The following is a 22,083-nucleotide window of genomic DNA, read 5'->3' on the forward strand; positions in this document are numbered from 1 at the left end:
TGTACAATTTACTTTATTAAACCTGGTTTTTTTCCTGTGTACTCAGCAATGATGTTGGAAGTCAGAACAGAAGGCCTTTTGCCAAATTTCAGCCGAATCGAATGACAACAGATGCTTCTAAGGGCTCAAAAAGCCAAATCCGGGGTTTGGTTTGTATGGGGGCTACATTACTTTATAGGCCGATTCGGATAATACTCGACAGTGATGTTGGAAGTCAGAACAGAAGTACTTTACCAAATTTCAGCCAAATCGGAGGAAAACTGATGCTCCTAGGGGCTCAAGAAGTCTAATCAAGGCGTCGGTTTGTGTGGGAGCTATAACTTTATTCGTTTGAACATTATCAAGAATATACATACTTTATAGGGTCACATGTCACTATTTTGAGCAGTTACAAACGGAATGACCATAGTATGGGGGTATAATAATTTAAGAAATATTAACACTTTAATGCTAACTACCCACAAAATTTTTATTTATTTAACAAAATATCGGTCGAATGTTGTAGTTATTAGTGTATATCGGGCAATAAGTATATATGGGAATTATATGAACCAATTTTGATAAAATTGAGCAGAGGTGTAATTGAGCTCATACAACGTCAATCCAATCCTAAAATGAACCTTTGTGCACCAAAGTTTATTCATTCCAATAGTGTAAAAAATCTGTAATTTTTGAATGGATCGATACCATATTTTTTACCTCAGATGTTTCCTAAATACTTCTGATTTAATGACTCTACCGTCAATTCAACAAGAGAAACAAAATTTTGCACTTAATCATATAATTTGGGACTTAAAGGTCGATTTTACTAAGATTTTGTTGTAGAGAGTTCAATTCAATGGAAGTCAATAAAAATAAGATGGAACATATTTTGAAACAATTCCAATTCAAAATTTGGATGGATTTTACTAAAAGAAGTGCAGATGTGAGAGGACGTAGAGTGAAGTGCTAATGGCATTTCAAGTAAACATTTTTTTAAAAAGGATATCAGTGAAATGACTGAAGCAATATGAAAAATATTTTTTTATCATTGGGTCCGAATAATAAAAAAATGTTCGACTCTTTACTTACAATTAAGAGCGTTCCGGTAGCCGAGTTGGTAGCGTGCTTGGATTAGCAGGGGTCGTGGGTTCGATTACCGCCAGAAGCCTTGGTCTGTCGCTACTGTGGTATCATAATGGACCTAAAATTGTCTAAGTGAGTCTGTCTTACCTAGCCTTACCTAACCTACATACAATTATCGAATATATTTCAGGTTTACCAGAACATATAAACGAACGAAAAATCACGTTTAATAATAAATACGTTAAGCTATATTATCGAAGATCTCGTAAGAGGCTTAAGGTAGGACGGACCGAATATAGAAGCCATATCAAGTTCTGGGCAGATGTGAGCAATATTTGTCATGACTGTTCGAATTGATAATAAAAATATAGCCCAAATGGATAGTAATTGTGTCCTCTGAAGCTCAAGATACCAGACTAGGAGATCGGTTTAAATAGGAGCTATACCTAAGCATGGACCGATTTGACCCGTTTATAATCCTAGTTTGAAAGTAACAGTGCTTTCGACAGACGACAGGCTTAAAATGTCATGACAACCAAAAAAATATGTACTTTATGAGGTCTTAGACTAATGTTTCAAAGTAATACAAACAGAATTAGTATACCACCCCTATGGTGAAGTGTACAAAAATGTAACATCTTCATTTCATGCTGAGATTTCTATTAAGCTTTAAAATCATTGTCAACACTACTAAAAGATATTTTGCACAAATGCAAATGTAAAAATCTTGATTCGACTGCAAACAGGATTTCAATTTTTATTAATTTAATGAATTAATTTAGTGAATTTTGAATGAAATAGTTATAAAAGGGTAATTTTTTAGCTATTATCTTTTTGGCAACACTGGTTTAAACAGCTCACTCACGTTTCGTGTTTTGTTTCATTGTCAAACATTTTCAGTTTGGTCTATAATTTACCCGTGAATCGTCTTACGAACGATCAACCCTTGCAAACTATTTAATTTTATCAAAATGCGTGCTCTGTTAAGAAGGTTCTTTTTCATTTCATTTCGAAGCTAATTTTTAGCTCAATGAGCTCAATGGGTACGTAAATAAGCAGAATTGTCGATTTTAGAGTGAAGATCAGCCAGAAGTATTGCAAAAGTAACCAATGCATTAAGAAAAAGTCACAGTTTGGTGCGGATTATGGGCTGGTGGCATCATTGGACCGTACATCCTCAAAAATGATGCGAATCGTAATGTAACTGTGAATGGTGAGCGCTGCCGTAAGATGATATCCACCTTTTTTTGCCCAAAATGCGAGAGCTTGACTTGCATGACATGTGGTTTCAACAAGACGTTGCCACATGCCACAAAGCACGCGTAGCAATGCACTTATTGAGAGGCGAGTTCGGTGAATATTTTATTTCACTTTCGGGACCGGTCAATTGACAGCCTAGATCGTGCGATTTAACGCCTTGAAACCATTTTTTTTTTTGTTTTTGTTCTATGTTGAACCTCATGTCAATACAGACAAGCCCGCTTCAAGTGACGCATTGTAAGACAACATTGAAGAATTAATTCTTGAGATGCCGGCCGAAATATTGGACAAAGGAATGAACCTTTTGAGGCGCAGCCACGGTCAACATTTGCATGGAATAATTTTCAAACATTTAATTATATGGACCGTACTATCAATTCAAATAAAGATTTCATGACTTTTTCTTAATTTTATGTGTGTTTTTTTTAACACTTTCCTATAGCTCATAAATAATCACGCTTTATAAGAAAAAATATAAAAAAAAATATTTGTGGTTTAAAGTTGTTAATGCTTATTGTATGTAAAAGGTTAAGGGATCACGCTTTTGTAGAATATTTAGTTGGTTTCAAAGGTTTGACAGCAGTCGATTGGTTTGACAGCAGTCGATTGTTTTTGTTTCTACGCCAAAATACTTTTTTTTAATCTGCATCATTGCTTTCATTTTTTCGCAAATAATTAAAGAAAATCGAACCTTTGAAACCAACTAAATAAATATAAATCATGCCGGCAATGGTTTCAAGGGTTGCACAAGAATTTTTTTCGTCATTTTCCTCACTTAAAGCAGAGACTACTTTTCCGCCTATGGAGTTTGACAGCATTCCGCTCGAAAAGCTGAACAGAATACTCAGCTTCATTGGAAAATTGGGTTGCTCACATTAAATATAACCCATTATTCCATATCCATCTGTGAGTTTCTATAGCGTGATCACAACAGACAAACAGATGCGAGGAAAATGCTAAATTATATTTCCTCTTCAAGTTTTTCATGTTTTGAAATTATTATTTCTAAATCGAAACATATTTTCATGTCAGATCATATCTTCATTAAAATCACAAAACATGCAACGTAGTCCGATTAGATAGACATGTTGATAATTTGAAAATCATTGTTTCGCATATGTTTTTCACCCCAACCCACTATGTACAGTACGAGCTCAATGAACGCAACCATCTATAATCGCAAGTGATTGAATTTTGCAACCAAAGCTCTTTTAATACCATCCAACATTGTATGAGTTTATACTAATTTCTGCATTCCGTTTGTAACATCTCGAAAATTTTATATTCTTGATCAACTCGGCATTTTAAGTCGGTCTTGACATGTCCGTCTGTCCATCCATTTTTGGAAATTACTATGGCGTTGGAACGAATGAAGATATCTGCTTGAAACTTAGCATGGACACTTCTTATTGATTTAGTTCATTGGGGACTAAAAGTGGTCCATATCTGTTCAGACTTATACTTATATGGCTCGCATATCAGCCGATCTCCCGATATGATTGCTCACGTCTCAAATTTCTTCCAATTTTTATACCCTCCACCATAGGATGCAAATGCAAATTTGCCTATGAACATTCCATTAAGAAACAAGCGAAAACTTCTCACATATCAATGAGTGCTGTCCGATTCAATTTTAAGCTCAACGATAAACGGACCTCCTCTTTATAGCCGAGTCCGAACGGCTCTCCTTGGGGAGAAGTTTTTAAGGGGTGATTTTTTAGCTATTATCTTTTTTTGCAACACTGGTTTAAACAGCTCACGCACGTTTGGTATTTCACTGATGTTGTTAGTGCCATTTTTAACAGAATCGATGGTGGTGGGTATGCAAGATTCGGGCTGGCCGGACTTAGGTCGATATTAGTTGTTAGCATAAAATTGTTATAAAGTGAAACTTTCAATCTTATCCCCACTTTGATTATGATTCTTATGCGTTCGGTTTAAACAATAAACAAGTAAAAAGGCGTTAAGTTCGGCCGGGCCGAACTTTGGATACCCACCATCCGGTGAAAAATGCATACCTTATGCCCCATAGCAGCTTTATCGAAACATGTTTCGATTTGGACCAAATTCTAAAAAGCACAAGTCATTGTCAATTCTGTATAACAAAATATTGGTCTTTTTAGTAACCATATCTAAAAATAAACCGATCTGAACCATATACGACACGGATGTCGAAAAGCCGAACATAAATCACTGTGTCAAATTTCAGTGAAATCGGATTATAAATGCTCCTTTTTTGGGGCCTTTCAATCGAGATATCGGTCTATATGGCTGCTATATTCAAATCTGGACCGATCTTGACCGAATTGACAAAGGATGTCGAAGGGCTTAACACAACTCACTGTCCCAATTTCAGCAAATTCAGATAATAAATGTGGCTTTTATGGGCCTAAGACCCTAAATCGGTGGATCGGTCTATATGGGGGCTATATCAAGATATAGTGCGATATAGCTCATCTTCGAACTTTACCTGCTTATAGACAACAAGTAAAAGCGTGCTAAGTTCGGCCGGGCCAAATCTTATGTACCCTCCACCATGGATAGCATTTGTCGAGTTCTTTTCCCCGCATCTCTTCTTAGGCAAAAAAAGGATAAACGAAAAGATTTGCTCTGCTATTAGAGCGATATCAAGATATGGTCCGGTTTGGATCACAATTAAATTATATGTTAGAGACCTGTGTAAAATGTAAGCCAATTCGAATAAGAATTGCGACCTTTGTGGGCTCAAGAAGTAAAATAGAGAGATCGATTTATATGGGTGCTGTATCGGGCTATAGACCGATTCAGACCATAATAAACAGGTATGTTAATGGTCATGAGAGAATCCGCCGTACAAAATTTCAGGCAATCGGATAATAATTGCGACCTCTAGAGGCTCAAGAAGTCAAGATCCCAGATCGGTTTATATGGCAGCTATATCAGGTTATGAATCGACTTGTACTTTATTTGACATAGTTGTTGAAAATAACAATAAAAAACGTCTAGCGAAATTTTAGCCAAATCGGATAGAAATTGCGCCCTCTAGGAGCTCAAGAAGTCAAGTCCCCAGATCTGTTTATATGACAGCTATATCAGGTTATGAACCGATTTGAACCATATTTGGCAGAGTTGTTGGATATCATAACAAAATACTACGTGCCAAAATTCATTCAAATTGGATAAGAATTGCGCCCTCTAGAGGCTCAAGAAGTCAAGACCCAAGATTGGTTTATATGACAGCTATATAAGGTTATGAACCGATTTGAACCATACTTGGCACAGTTTTTGGATATAATAACAAAACACGTCGTGCAAAATTTCATTCCAATCGGATAAGAATTGCGCACTCTAGAGGTTCAAGAAGTCAAGACCCAAGATCGGTTTATATGGCAGCTAGATCAGGTTTTAAACCGATTTGAACCATACTTGGCACAGTTGTTTGATATAATAACAAAACACGTCGTGCAAAATTTCATCCCAATCGGATAAGAATTGCGCACTCTAGAGGCTCAAGAAGTCAAGACCCAAGATCGGTTTATATGGCAGCTATATCAAAACATGGACCGATATGGCCCATTTACAATACCAACCGACCTACACTGATAAGAAGTATTTGTGCAAAATTTCAAGCGGCTAGCTTTACTCCTTCGGAAGTTAGCGTGCTTTCGACAGACAGACGGACGGACAGACGGACGGACAGAAGGACGGATATAGCTAGATCGACATAAAATTTCAAGACGATCAAGAATATATATACTTTACGGGGTCTCCGACGAATATTTCGAGTAGTTACAATCAGAATGACGAAATATATGTATATAAAAATCGTTATTTCGTTTTTTATTTTATTTACTTGCTTGCGAACATTTTATCAAAGTGCGTTTAACATAAAAATATTGATGAAAACTTTATCGTTATAATTAGTATTTGCGGTTATAGCAACAGACACAGACATTAGATACCATCATTCAGCTCGCACTGTAGTTGTGCACGATACATCGACTGTCCAATACTTTGATAGGAGCGACACAAAAAACAATGATAATGAAAAAATCACTGGTTTTAACGCACCATTTCCCAAAAATATCAATTATTCTAAGCACAATTAATTTGGAACATAATGAAAAGTCATGAATATTAAAGCAACAAGTTTTGTTAATTTGGAAGTATTTCGTAAAGGTAAACGTAAATCCTAATGACGAAAGAATCTTTTAACTGACCTTTTTCGAAAAGATTTTTTTCACAAGAAATGTCTGAAAAATTTTATAAATTCAATTCATAAACAATCTGTACCTTGCATACTTTTCACAATAAAGAATAAATGATATACAAACCAAATCTGTAATATAATAATACTAGATGATCCTCAACAATATTCTTTTCTGATTCATTGTTAGATTTCTTTGTTATCTTTGGACAATACTCGTAATCTCCAGTTTTAAAACTCCCCTAACTAGTTATTATGAATACATTTTCTTTTTAACGAGTAGATTAGGTTTAGCGTTGTACTGATAGAAGAGAGTACACTGAAAAATTATTTGTCCTTATTTTAAGGATTCGAGCCAAACATAAGCAAATTTAATTTAAAGATGATCAATTTTCTAACATTTTAAGAAAACATTCCCTTTATTGAAAAATGTTTTTCTTTATATGAAGTACTTTTCATTTTAAGTGGTAGGTTAATAAATTCTTAAATTTGCGTCTTAAACAAAAACATAAATCTAAAATGTAGGGTGAAGTCGTTGAAAGTTAGGAAATTGACCTGTGGAACAGACAAAAAGTGAACCAGAGCTAAAGACGCAAAATAGCCTTACAAACAGGAGCGTCTTTAAATGTTTAATGTTTGAAGGTTAAGATGCTAAGTTTAAAATAAATAATTTTTCAAAAAATAATATGAAGTAAAAAAAATAGAGATAGCATCTACGTGTTAAGGTGTTGGTTCCTTGACTCGTTTCCATTGCTAAAATTCTACGACTAACAAAAATCTTAAATTTGGGGATACTTTTTTTTAGTGTAGCTCATGCATCGTGGGTCTTTCATGCACAAAAGGTGCCATGCGTTAATGTTATTATAGGAATCAAAATACATAACTACCTACTCTCTCCTATGTTTCAATTTGTAATACCCTCTCTTTATTCACCCTTGCACAAAAAGAAACAACCAAGGTGACCACCAGTTAGCAATGACAAAAAAATAACAGTCTGCTACCCAAAAAATATGTTTTTAATAACTTGGCGTTATTTGTCCATTTAGTGATGTCCGTTCGTCCGGTAGCAAATGAGCCTATCCGCCTGGAATTTTACACAAATACTTCTTTTTGATGTAGGTTGTGGGGGATCGCAAATGAGCAATGTCGATTTATAATTAAATATAGCTCCAACCCAACAGAAAATAGTCTTTCGATTTGATTCAACGAGTCACTATAAGCTTTAATTGTTGTCTTATTAGCTTGAAATTCGCTTAATACTCACTCCAAATGTCGTGCGAATAGATTAATAAATCGATGTAAACCATATACACCTATTCCTCCATTTGACTTATTCAGCCGATAAAACCCTATACCATTGCCCCTTATTATTTCTTCAAAATAATTAAAGACTCTTTTCACGTTTTTATTATTTTTTTTCTCTCGAAATATAAAAATTAAAAATTTTTGTTTGAATATTCGATTTAAGCTGCACTCCTAAAATAGGACGATTAAAAATGACCCATAAAGTGTCGAAAGGAATTATCATAACCAAAAGTTAAATAAAAACAAGTTGAAAGGCGTTAAGTTCGGCCTGGCCACCTTTTTAGTAGCTTTGTCTAAAAATAAGCCGATCTGAACCATATACGGATGTCGAAAAGCCTAACATAAGTCGCTGTATCAAATTTCAGTGAAATCAGATTATAAATGCGCACTTATTGGGGCTAAGACTTTAAATCGAGATATCAATTTGGGCCAAGTTGCAGAAAAATGTCGAAGAGCCTTACACAACTCACTTTCCCAAATTTCGACAAAATCGGACAATAAATGCGCCTTTTATGGATCCAAAACCTTAAATCGAGAGATCGGCCTATATCACAGCTATATCCAAATCTGGACCAATCTGTGCTATATTGCAGAAGTATGTCAAGGGACTTAACTTAATGTCCCAAATTTCAGCAAAATCGGATAATAAATGTAGCTTTTATGTGCCCAAGACGCTAAATCGGTCTATATGGCAGCTATAACCAAATCTACACCAATCTGGGCTAAATTAACGAAGGATGTCGGAAGTTCTTACACAACTCATTGTCTCAAATTTTAGCAAAATCGGATGATAAATGTGGGTTTTATGGGCCTAAGACCCTAAATCGGCGGATCCGTCTATATGGCAACTATATCCAAATCTGGACCGATCTGGGCAAAATTAACGAAGGATGACGAAGGGCTTAACACAACTCACTGTCCCAAATTTCAGCAAAATTGGATAATAAATGTGGCTTTTATGAGCCTAAGACCCTAAATCGGAGGATCGGCCAATATGGCGGCTATATCAAGATATAGTCCGATATAAACCATCTTCGAACTTAAACTGCTTATGAACAAAAAAAGAATCTGTGCAAAGTTTCAGCTCAGTATTTCTATTTTTAAAGACTGTAGCGAGATTTCAACAGACAGACGGGCGGAAATGGTTCGATCGTCTTAGATTTTTACTCTGATCATGAATATATATACTTTATAGGGTCGGAAATTTCGATGTGTTGCAAACGGAATGCCAAAGTGAATATATCCCCATCCCCATCAGTGGTGGGTTTAAAAATTATAAAAAAAAATTTCATTTACCAAGATTCAAAAAACTCTCTTCCGAACTCCAATATTTTATCAACACATCACGTCTTTGGAACTTGCTCCCCAATTATAAGCAATTGTTAAGCAATGTTTCTGCTTTTAAGAGATTTTTATACCCTCCACCATAGGATGGGGGTATACTAATTTCGTCATTAAGTATATATATTCTTGATCGTCATGACATTTTAAGTTTCGACAGACAGACGGACGGACATGCCTAGATCCATGTCCGTCCGTCTGTCTGTCGAAAGCACGCTAACTTTCGAAGGAGTAGAGCTAGGCGCTTGAAATTTTGCACAAATACTTGTTATAAGTTCGGTTGGGATTGTAAATGGGCCAAATCGGTTTATGTTTTGATATAGCTGCCATATAAACCGATCTTGGGTCTTGACTTCTTGAGCCTCTAGAGCGCGCAATTATCGCCCGATTTGACTGAAATTTTGCGCGTGGTGTTTTCACTTCCAACAACTGTACTAAGTATTGTCAAAATCAGTGCAAAACCTGGTATAGCTGCCATATAAACCAATCATGGGTCTTGACTTCTATGGTTTAAATTGGTTCATAACCTGATATAGCTGCCATATAAACCGATCATGGGTCGCAATTCTTATCCGATTTCGCTGTAATTATACTCGTAGTGTTTTGGTATCACTTCCAACAACTCTGCTAAGTATGGTTTAAATCGGTTCATAACCTGGTATAGCTGCCATATAAACCGATCTGGGATCTTGACTTCTTGGGCCTCTAGAGGGCGCAACTTTCTGAAATTTTGCACGTGGTGTTTCTGTATGTTTTCCAAGAACTGTGCTTAATATGGCGCAAATCGGTATATAACCTGAAAAAGCTGCCATATAAAACTGATCGTGGGTTTTGCCTTCTTCAGCTTTTTGGCTGTAATTTCGCTAGTGTTGTATTGGTATCACTTCCAACAACTGTGCTAAGTATGGTTTAAATCGGTTCATAACCTTATATAACATATAAAACATAATATATATATAAGGTTCATAACCTTATATATATATATAATAAACAGAAAATATTTATTGTCCAAGTATGGTCACCCCATTTACCATGCTATTGTATCGACTACTTATCGTAGTTGCAATAGTCAATAATAGTTATAAAATGATTCAAGCATTCAGTCGCCATCGGGAGGCTTAGCTAGACGATCGCCTTGTTTTTACCGCTCAGGCAGAGTTGAATCTCATAATACGGTGGGAACACCTTTAACGGTGCTTGTAGGTGTGTGTTTAAATTTGTGCAAATAAAATTGCGCACTTTTAGCAATTACCAAAAAAAAACTATACAATGATCGGTTCTCATCTTCGTTGCTTGAACATACAGTTCTATCGTTCCTTTACATCGTCAAAATGTTGGACCCATTCGCAGTCTTCGTCCGTACGTAGGTAGGTCCGAGTAATGTACCCTGCAAATGAACAAGTGAATGAATGAGTGATTGTTGTGGTTTGACAAGTGATACTTTGAATAAAATTTCCTACATTTAGACAAAGTATTATGAGAAGAAAATAAAACTGACTGACAATAATGCATATTAAATTTAAATAAAATAATTGTAATGCCTTTTGCGCAAAGTCACCATTTAGCTATGTAATTATCATAAACAAGTAAAAGCGTACTAAGTTCGGTCGGGCCGAATCTTATATACCCTCCAACAGGAATCGCATTTGTAAAATTCTTTGTCCGATATCTCTTTATAAGCAAACAAAGGATATGGGACAAGAGTTGCTATGCTATTGCATCCATATCAGGTGTTAGAGATGTTGGAGGCCAGTAGAAATCATTATACAAAATTTCAGCTAAATCGGATAGAATTGCGTTCTCTAAAGGCTCGAAGTATAATCGTGAGATCGGTTTCTATGGCACCCATATCAAAACATGGACTGGTGTGGCCCATTTACAATCTCAAACAGCCTAGACTAATAGAAAATATATGTGCAAAATTTAAAGCACCTATCTTTACTCCTTCGAAAGTTAGCGTGCTTTCGGACAAACGGACGAAGGTCATGTCTTGTTCGGCCTCAAATGGCATAGTGATCATGAATATATATACTTTATGGCGTCTTAGACCGATATTTCGATGTGTGACAAACGGAATGAAAAAGTAAGTATACCCCCATCCTATGGTGAAGAGTATAAAAAGAACAACTAAAAGCGTGCTAAGTTCGGCCGGGCCGAATCTTATATACCCTCCACCATGGATCGCATTTATCAAGTTCTTTTCCCGGCATCTCTTCTTAGGCAAAAAAGGATATAAGAAAAGATTTGCTCTGTTGTTAGAGCGATATCAAGATATGGTGCAGTTAGCACCACAATTATATTATATGTTGGAGACCTGTGTAAAATGTCAGCCAATTCGAAAAAGAATTGAGCACTTTGGGGGCTCAAGAAGTAAAATAGAGAGATCGATTTATATGGGAGCTGTATCGGGCTATAGACCGATTCAGATAATAATAAACACGTATGTTGATGGTCATGAGAGGATCAGTAGTACAAATCGGATAATAATTGCGACCTCTAGAGGCTTAAGAAGTCAAGATCCCAGATCGGTTTATATGGCAGCTATATCAGGTTATGAACCGATTTGAACCTTCTTTGCAGCAGTTGTTGAAAGTAAGAAGAGAATACTTCATGAAAATTTTCAACCAAATCGGATAGGAATTGCGCCCTCTAGAAGCCAAGTCCCCAGATCTGTTTATATGACAGCTATATCAGGTTATGAACAGATTTTAATCCCACTTGGCACAGTTGTTGGATATCATAACAAAACACTTCGTGGAAAAATGCATTCAAATTGGATAAGAATTGCGAACTCTAGAGGCACAAGAAGTCAAGACCCAAGATCGGTTTATATGACAGCTAAATCAGGTTATGAACAGATTTGAACCATACTTGGCACAGTTGTTGGATATCATAACAAAACACGTCGTGCAAAATTTCATTCCAATCGGATAAGAATTGCGCACTCTAGAGGCTTAAGAAGTCAAGACCCAAGATCGGTTTATATGACAGCTATATCAGGTTATAGACCGATTTGAACCCTACTTGGCACAGTTGTAGGATATCATAACAAAACACGTCGTGCAAAATTTCAAGCGGCTAGCTTTACTCCTTCGGAAGTAAGCGTGCTTTCGACAGACAGACGGACGGACGAACGGACAGACGGACGGACGAACGGACAGACGGACGGATGGACGGACGGACAGACGGACGGACGGACGTACATGGCTAGATCGAAATAAAATGTTGCGACGAATATATATACTTTATGGGGTCTCAGACGAATATTTCGAGTAGTTACAAACAGAATGACGAAATTAGTATACCCCCCATCTTATGGTGGAGGGTATAAAAAAAACATTATGTTCGACCGGGCGTATCTTTGTATAACCACCACCTTGGATATATGTATATATTAAGCACCTTACATCATTTGCAATTTAAAATTCACGGGGTATGATGGGAAAACAGCTTAATTTAAATAAAGTCCGATCTCCACCATATTCTGGAATAATATGAAAGGGTTTAATACAACTCCTTGTACTCAATTTCAGTGAAATCGTCTAAAAAAGTCGCCTTTAATGGGCCCAAGAACTTAATTCGGGATATCGGTATATATAGCTAGATTCAAATATAGATCGATCTGAAACATATAGTACACGGATGTCGAAAAGCCTAATATAGCTCAATATGCCAAATTTCAGCGAAATCGGATTATGAATGCGCCTTTTATGGGCCCAGGACATTAAACTGGGAAACGGGTCTATAGGTTAACATTAAAATATGGACCGGTCTGGGCCACATTCAAAACAAATGTCGAAGAGTCTAACATAACTCACTGTGCCACATATCAACGAAGTTGGGTGATAAACTCAACTTTTATGGACTCAAGAACTTAAATAGGCAGACCGGTGCATATGGCTGCTACTCGCAAAAAATAATTCGTTTCACATAACAGAAATTTTCGCCAAGTGAACTTCTTTCTGCCAAACATTGAATTTTGTTTTCGACAAAAGTACATGTTTTTGCGATAAATTCTTGCAAGAATTTGTGACGAATATGGTTTTCTTTACACCGGCATTACCTTTCATTCTTGATATAGAAAATGTTATTCGGGGGTTTCAACTAGCTTTTCTTTATTTAAAACTACTAATTTAACGTCATGCTTATGTTTATGTACATTGTTTTTAATTTTTACAATAGATTATACATATTGAAAAAGCAGACCAAGTTCAATTTAATGATGGAGGTAACATAATTCTAGCTCTAATTTTTGCCAATTAAAAGTAGATCTAAGTTGGTATTTCAAACTCTTTCAGAGTATACATGTATTTATTTGGATATTATGATATTGAATGCCTTCCATGTTGCTCTAATGATTTCGGTCATTGGACGTACCTATCCGCCCATCACTTTTAATTCATCATCAATTCGTTTAAAAACTCACCCTCTCCCTCACTCTAGTTGGAGAAGCACAAGAAAATAAATATTGGCCATTAAAGAGTTTTTGAGTTTACAGCAAAATAAAGGTCCTTTTACCGTAAGCGAAGTATTTTGTTTCTCGTAAAAATGTCTCAAACGTTTTATTTTTTTGCTCGTATATCGAAATACAGCCCGATATGCCATATCCCATTTTCAGCGAAATCGGACAATGAGCCTTTTATAGATCCAATACTTTAAATCGGGAGATCGGTATATATGAGAACTATATCCAAATCTGAACCGATGTGGGCCGTATTTGGCAGTTAGCTCAAGGGGGCTTACACAACCCACTGTCCCAAATTTCTGCGAATTTGAGTGATAAATGTGGCTTTAATAGGTCAAAGACCTTAAATCGGCTGATCAATCTACATGGAGGCTATATGAAGATATAGTCCGATATAACCCATCTTCAATCATAACCAGCCAACGGACAATAGAGTTTCAGCTCAATTTGTCTATTTTTAAAGACTGAAGCGTGATTTCAACGGACAGTCGGACAGACATGGCTAGATCGTCAAAGATTCTATCAACGATCAAGAATATATGTACTATATAGGTTCGGAAGTGCATATCTCGATGTGTTGCAAACGGAATGACAAAATGAATATATCCCCTTTGGTGGTGGGTATGAAAAGATTAATTTTGACATGCAATGCATTTTTCAATTAGAACCATTTTAAAATATTGTGACAAAACGTAAACGTAAAGAGCTTGCAGTTTGCATTAATTGCGGAGGTAAGAGACTTTTTAGTCTGCTAAATAACAGTTCAGAATCGAGTAATAAATCTTATTATGTAGTATATTGAACTTCTCCAGCTAAAGCTGAACCCTTCCAAGACACGTTCTGCATACTTTTTAGACATTAAACATTAGATCGAACTAAAAAGTAAATTTAATTTCAATTTTTATATCCACCACGAATAGGAGTTTCGTTCCAACGATATAAAATATACATACGGATTCTCTTAAATTCTTTAGTGATGTTCGTCTCTATATTCGCTACAAATAAACCTATTTTAACGGCCCTACTCACAAAACACAAGATTTAAAATAGGTTTATTTGACATATTTCCTTTATAGAAGTTTAATGGATAAGGTCGTAAGGCTTTTAGTTTTGTGAATACGGCCGTAAGTATTTTCAAATTGTTTGGATATATGTACCTAGCTGCTATAATACCGATATCCTCATGCGTGCGTTTTATTACAATTCGGCATAGTAATGATTTTAAAAAAGGTTAATGATGACGGGTATCTAAATGCGATTTGTCTGTACCTATCCAACTAGTCTATACCTTCAGTTCAAGGTATGTAAATGACTATATTCCTCGAATGTGGGTACAGCTACGTTTTTCTATTCTCAGTATTAGTAAATAATTTAACTGGAACATCGATTTGTTATAGGAACGAAATTCCAGTTCGAATATGGAAGAAAAAGAGGTCGTTACAAAATGCAAAGCTTCCATATATCTTGAGCTAATCCCTCAAAGTCAATCACTTAGATGAAATAAGTGGCCACAACCAGAAATTTGTTATCGATAACCATAATCTTGTTTCTGGCTGTTTCTATTATGGTCACAGTAATGACACTTCTAATTTAAATTAAAAACAAACCGACATTAGCATATCTGTTTTCTTTTTATCAACCGGATTTTAATAGCTATTGGGTAATTAATATTCTACATAGAGAGCATTCATATAAGTTGATAATATAACACGTGTCGACCATAGGTAGAAAGAAATTGATAAGGAAGGTTATTAACTTAAAACCTTACACTGGCTCTTGAAGACCTTTTTTAATAGTTTAGCCCTTATCATACTTAACAGTGGGCCACAACAAAATTGTATTAGTTTTATCAAAGAATTTGATATGGAAATATTGATAATGCCATAATTTACCCATAAGCGCCAACTGGATTGAAAAATACCCAAACATAGAAAATTAGCTAGCTAAAAAGTATCCAAGTTCGTTCTAAAATCGCATCTAGTGAAGTTACAAAATAGTTCAAACAAATTTCTCGTCAAATTAATCGGCAAATGTTGATAGCTGTATGTAGTCTCAATTGGAAATGGGGAAACCTACACAGAAAAAATACAAATCGGTTTCAATCACGAAATTATTTGATCAAATAAACGTTTTTAATTGAAACTGTTTCAAACACGAAAATGATTATATTAAACCATTCAATTAAATAAACTGTATACTCAGTTATAAAAACTATTGAATTTTTGGAAAATTTCAATTATTTTGTTATTGTTTTTTTTCGAAAATTTTAATTACATAAAAACATACTAAAAATAATTAAAATTTCTTATATATTTGAAAAGCATTCAACGAAATGGTTCTGTAGAAAACGCAACATTATTTCTATGTAAAACCAAATTTGTTAAGGAATGGCCTAAAATGGTATTCTTATTATATCCTACGCCACTACTGTGGTAAAGAGTATTATAACTAAGTGCATTTGTTTATAACACCCAAAAGCAAGAAAGCTACCCCCCTTGATAAGTATTCTAATCGGCTCAGAATCACTTTCTGATTCGATTTAACTATGTCCGTCTTTATACTTTATATTGTGCAACAGTTCGCAATTTTCATCCGATCATCTTCAAATTTGGCGAAGGCATTTTATTTGTCCTAGAGTGAAGCCTATTAAAATTAGCTAAATAGGTTCAGATTTGGATACTAATATTGTAATAATACCGATTCCCAATGATTGCCGACAGTGCTGATGAGTTCCCCAGAAATCGGTTTAAATTAAGATATAGCTCCTATATATGCATCACGCGATTTTCAATTTTAAAGCATTGGCAGCGTTTTCAATTTCGCACAATGTCTTCCTCAATGACTTTAACTATGTGTTTCGATTTTGGGTGAAATGGGTTGAAATTTAGATATAGACCACAAAATAAAAATGAAATTGTATGCGTGCCTTACTATCTAAAAATTTTGTTATTTCTCTACATGACCCAGAATTAAAAAAATATAGAACCAATGAAGTTTTTTAAAAGTAAACATAATATTAAGAAGATTAAATAACTTTTTGATTCCTGTCTAGCGTCTAGCTAGTCGAAACTCTTCATTTAAAATTTTAAATTTTCCCACTTAGCATACATTCGCAATGTGGTTAAGAGTATCAAAAGGTCGACATTAGGCCATTACTTGTTGAAATTTAAAAGTTTACTTTCACTTATAAAAAGGTTTGAATCCATTATTTTTTATTGGAAAAGGTAAAGATTCAATGACATTTTTAATTGAAAAAAATTTCAGAACATTGAACCAACATTTTTTTAATTGAATTAAAGCGTGGAGCAGTGTAACTTCAAGTATCAACAAAACAGATATACCATATACATACCTTATACTACTAGTATAAATGAGAGAATGAACTGTTCTGTGGTATGGCTCCGCGTATGCGCACTCATTGAACAATAACAGAGAAAAGCAGGTACAAACGGGTTCTCGAGTGAGGAACAGATTTATTTGTTTTCTTGTTTTCAAATATATGTGGTACCGCAAATATTTTCAAATTACTAGTAGTGAAACAAATAAAATTATTTATACGAACAGAGCAAGCAACTTCGTGTGGCCTCGTTCAAACAGCGCACCACAAATATTTGTTGTATCACCACCAATATCTGTTTGGAGAAACCGTAGAAAAACAGATATGTTACTCTCTTTACTCATTCATACTTAATTTCGTTGAAAATAATAACAATACCAACTTGTAATTGTACTCACTGAGTGTGGAAAAACAACCAAACTGGTGCAATCAGTTGTAACTGTGCACGCGTTTAATTTGAATGCATTTTTATTTCCATTCAAATTGAAGAACGCACCCGTGTATAAATTTATATCAAAATCGGACAAGGGAATCGGGGTGCAGTTGTTAATAGGTTAACTCAACAATATTTGTTTTATAACATGTAATTGGTTTGAGTTTTTCAAATTATGACTGTTATAAAATGAATGACTGTACAGCAAAAAATTACAAACAATTTTATTAATGACGCTCCCATTCTATTATTCGGCGAAAAAATTTTAAAACAGCTTTGCAGGCAATAATTGTGAGTCACAAGAGAAAACTTCTCCACAAAAGTTCTCATTTTACTGCATGTCATTGGATATTGGTTATACAAAGGCGGATCTTTACCAGTAGCATAACAAAGATCGTACACATTCATTATAACCTACACCACTACTGTGTTACCGGGTAACACCCAGAGGGAAGGGGGATATGCCCATTATTTAAAGTATACCGATTGACTTACAATAACTTCCTGTGCTATTTCGCTATGTCCGTCTCCCTGTCCGTGTTAATTTGTATACAAAGTACAGGTCGCAATGTTCACCCGATAGTCTTCACATTTGGCACACGCATTTTTTCGTCCTACAGACAAAGCCTATTAAAATTGGAAAAATCGGTTCAGATTTCGATATAGCTCCCATATATATGTTCGTCCGATTTGTACTAAAATAGCAATTATATCGTCATTTGTAAAAAGATTATTACGAAATTTTTCCCGAGGGATTCTCTTATAAGTCTCGAGATTATTGGTGAATTTCATACAAATCAGGTTCAAATTTAGATATATTTATATATTAGATATAGTTCGTCCGATTTGGACTAGTATTGCAATAATTTGGATTAGTTAACCGATTCGCAAGAAAATTGGAACACAGGATTTCCTTATGACTCCCGTTAGTGCGATTAAATTTAATAGAAATCGGTTCAGATTTAGATATAGCTACCCTACATATTTTCGTTCCATTTTGAATAATACTCAATAATATTGTAATTTGTTAACTGATCTTCACAAAATTTGTCACGATGCTTTCTCTTATAACTCTTTTGATGACTTATGAATTTCACAGTAATTTGTTCATTTTTAGATATAGCTCCCATATATATGCATCTCCCGATATTCACTTTTAAGGCCTTTGCTGACGCATTTTTCAATCTATCTTCTCAAAAATTTGTACAACGATTCGCTCTATGGCTGCTACAGTATGTACGGATTTGGATCGAAACTGTTCATATCAAATTTTAAATTCGACATATCCAATGTAGGGTATCAAAAGATCGGCTTCGCCCGTCCTTACTTGTTTTTTATAAGAAATTTTCTCTTAGCCCGCAAATCTCATGAGATATACGTAATCAAGTTTTTGTCGTTCATTGTTTCTAAAATACTTGGTTCTAGTAGAATTTTTAATTGAATCAAATTTATTATAATTTTTTTTTTCACTTTCCTTTTAGTTTCTCCGTGACGTCAGCCCTAGAATATCAACGAAAATCGACAAAAGATAATCTAAGCTATATCTGCAATTATAGTAAAAATCCTTTGGTATATCGCAACATCGGCCAGGAATTGGAGAGAGCAGCAGCTGAATATGGTTCCACCGAAGCTATTGTCTCTTGTCATGAAGCTAAACGATACACATTCAAAAGTCTCCTGGATGTGGTGGATCGCGTTGCTGCCGGTCTTCTAAGATTAGGCTTAAAGAAAGGCGACCATGTAGGTTTGTGTGGGCCCAATAATGTGCATTGGTATTTAACCATGATGGGAGCAAGCAGAGCTGGCCTCATATCAGTTGGCATCAACCCGGCGTTCCAAGCCCCCGAACTCGAATATTGCCTGAAAAAGGTCAATGTGAAGGCGCTTGTGTCACCGCTAACCCATAAATCTCAAAATTTCTATGATATTGTCCATTCCATATGCCCGGAGTTGGGGTCATGTGAGAAGGGTCACATAAAGAGTACAAACTTGCCTCACCTCAAGTCACTTATCATCGATACTGATGCACCACTGAATGGGGCATTGACATTCAACGACTTGCTGGAAATGGGAAGCCATCCGAGCAAGGAAGATATTACCAAGTTACAGTCATTCATCGTACCGGACTCACCGTGCAATGTTCAGTTTACTTCTGGTACCACAGGACAACCGAAGGCAGCAGTTTTGTCTCACTTCAGCTTTGTCAATAATGGCATTCATATAGGCAATCGTAATAAACTGAACGGAGAAAGAATATGTGTCCAAGTGCCTCTCTTCCATGCCTTTGGCGTTGTTGTTACCATTATGCCCGCATTGACACATGGCGCCACAATGGTTCTACCATCTGCGGGTTTTAGCCCTGAGGACTCTTTGAAATCAGTTGTGGCCGAGAAGTGCACCATCATACATGGAACACCTACAATGTACGTTGACCTCATTAGAAAGCAAAAAGAAATAAATCTGCCACTTCAGACACTTCGCATGGCAGTGACGGCAGGTGCCACTTGTTCGCCACAACTGTTTATCGACATTCAAAATGACTTGGGAGTGAAAGAAGTGCGCACAGTTTTCGGCTTAACTGAAGGTACTGCGGGTGTATTTCAATCACGCCCAGGAGATACCATGGATCAAGTTTTGAACACGGTGGGGCATGTGCAGGACGACATTGAAGTTAAAGTTATAGATTCCGATGGAAACACGGTGCCGTTTGGTGAGCCTGGTGAATTGTGCGTTAGGGGATACCTCACCATGCTAGGCTATCACAAGGATGAAGAAAAAACTAAAGAAACCCTAGGAGCCGATAAATGGCTGCACACAGGGTAAGTAGAAGTATATCACACCACTTCTCCATTTTAGCCCTATCCTCCACAGAGATCAATTTGTTTTGCAACCCGATGGATATGGACGGATTGTGGGACGCTTGAAAGAAATGCTTATCAGAGGCGGTGAGAATATTTTCCCCAGAGAAATCGAAGATTTCCTCAACACTCATGAAAACATAATGGAGACACATGTAAGTCTCATTCTTCTAGTAAGTATAGTATTCCCCTCATACTACCTTTTTTCGCTATCTCTCTCAATAGGTCATTGGAGTTCCCGATGAAAGAATGGGCGAAGAGATTTGTGCCTTTGTGCGTTTACATGACAATTCACAGCCCATGAATAGAGAAATTGTCAAACAATTTTGTAAAGGCAAACTGGCACATTTTAAAGTTCCTAGATATGTTGTATGCGTGCAAGAGTTCCCCAAAACAACATCGGGAAAAATTCAAAAATTTAAATTGCGCGAACAATTTAAGAAATTGTAGTTTTCCCGCATTGCAGCCCTTTAAGTCGAATTATAGATAATAAAAATGTTTGTGATATATGATCAATTAAAAAATAAAATAAAACCAAGACTCTCTACGTATTTAGGACTGTTATTTGCAATGAATGCATGTTTGTACGTTACAGCAAATTTGCAATGTGACTTGTTTGTGCAGAAAAAGGAAGTTTTAGATTTGAAACAGTTCGGTTCAGATTTAAATATCCAAATACATATTGTAACAACATAAAGCAACATGGATATTATATGGAGTCCGCCTATGACGCGGCACGCCTGGGTTCGAGTCCTGGCGAGAACGCTGTACGCCTGAGTTCGAATCCTGGTGAGAAAACGAGAAAAAAATTTATACCTGAGGTTATTCTCTCCTAATGATGGCAACATTTGTAAGGTACTTCTTCCCAAACAGGTGTCGCACTGCGGCTTGCCCTTCGGATTCGGCTATAAAAAAGAGGCAACCTATCATTGAGCTGAAACATGAATCGGACAGCACATATTGATAAATTTGCCCCTGTTACATAATGGAATGTTAATGGGCAAATTTGCATTTTCAACGTGCATTATATCCAGATTCCCGATAATCCGAGCTCGCTACCAGATTTTAATTGAGTTCAGATGTATTAGTTTCTGAGATTTCCTTCTAATGGGTCGATAATGGATTACAAACCTACTTCTTTTACGGCTTCAATTTTTGCCTGAAAAGCCCGCTCCGCTCTGGAAATTATTTTTGCTCCTCTCCGCTTTCGCTCCTTTGCTTTTAAATTTACTTTTTTCAATTTTCTTCATATACACATTGTCAAAGGGCAAGTCATATACTAATTTTGTCATTACATTTACAACATCAACCAATTTTTAACTCCCATATTCTTGATCGCCGTCTATATCAGACTATATCTTTATTGAACGCCCATATAAACCCATCTGCCGCATGGATTTCTTGAGCCTCTAGAGAGCGCAATTGTTATCCGATTTGGCTGAAAAAAACCGGTTTCTTTTATGACCTCCAACATTCTTGTCAAGTATAGTCGCAATTGGTCCATGAACGTATACACCTCCCATATAAACCGATCTCCCGATTGTACTCTTGGAACCCCAAGAGGGCGCAATTCCTATCGGATTTGTCTGAAATTGTGCATAATTTCTTCAACATCCTTGCCAAGTATGGTCCAAACCGGTCAATAACCTGATTAAACTCCCACATAATCAGAAGGAGGCCACCGTAGCGCAGAAGTTAGCATGTCCGCCTATGACGCTGAATGCCTGGGTTCAAATCCTGACAAGACCATCATAAAATTTTTAGAGGTGGTTTTCACCTCCGAATGCTGGCGACATTTGTGGGGTACTATGCCATGTAAAACTTCTCTCCAAA

The 22,083-nt window shown here is 36.1% G+C and overlaps 1 protein-coding gene across 1 annotated transcript; it reads left to right on the top strand.

The window, feature by feature from the left end:
• The first annotated feature begins 10,264 nt into the window (after positions 1-10,264).
• Positions 10,265-20,801, top strand: LOC106081261 (medium-chain acyl-CoA ligase ACSF2, mitochondrial). The gene is made up of 4 exons (XM_013243104.2): positions 10,265-10,524; positions 18,874-20,211; positions 20,264-20,405; positions 20,476-20,801. The coding sequence occupies exons 1-4, from the start codon at positions 10,427-10,429 to the stop codon at positions 20,698-20,700; spliced, it is 1,803 nt and encodes a 600-aa protein (XP_013098558.2). The 5' UTR covers positions 10,265-10,426; the 3' UTR covers positions 20,701-20,801.
• The last annotated feature ends 1,282 nt before the right edge of the window (positions 20,802-22,083 follow it).

The sequence above is a fragment of the Stomoxys calcitrans genome, chromosome 3 (assembly GCF_963082655.1).
Source record: "Stomoxys calcitrans chromosome 3, idStoCalc2.1, whole genome shotgun sequence".
Taxonomy (NCBI): Eukaryota; Metazoa; Arthropoda; class Insecta; order Diptera; family Muscidae; genus Stomoxys; species Stomoxys calcitrans.

What these genes read in the sequence shown, in the direction of transcription:
- LOC106081261 (XM_013243104.2), top strand. Translation starts at nt 10,427, where the DNA reads ATGATCGGTTCTCATCTTCGTTGCTTGAACATACAGTTCTATCGTTCC. An exon ending in CAGTCTTCGTCCGTACGTAG is followed by an intron (nt 10,525 to 18,873) that starts GTAGGTCCGAGT and finishes CTTTCCTTTTAG; the next exon opens with TTTCTCCGTGACGTCAGCCC. An exon ending in GATAAATGGCTGCACACAGG is followed by an intron (nt 20,212 to 20,263) that starts GTAAGTAGAAGT and finishes TATCCTCCACAG; the next exon opens with AGATCAATTTGTTTTGCAAC.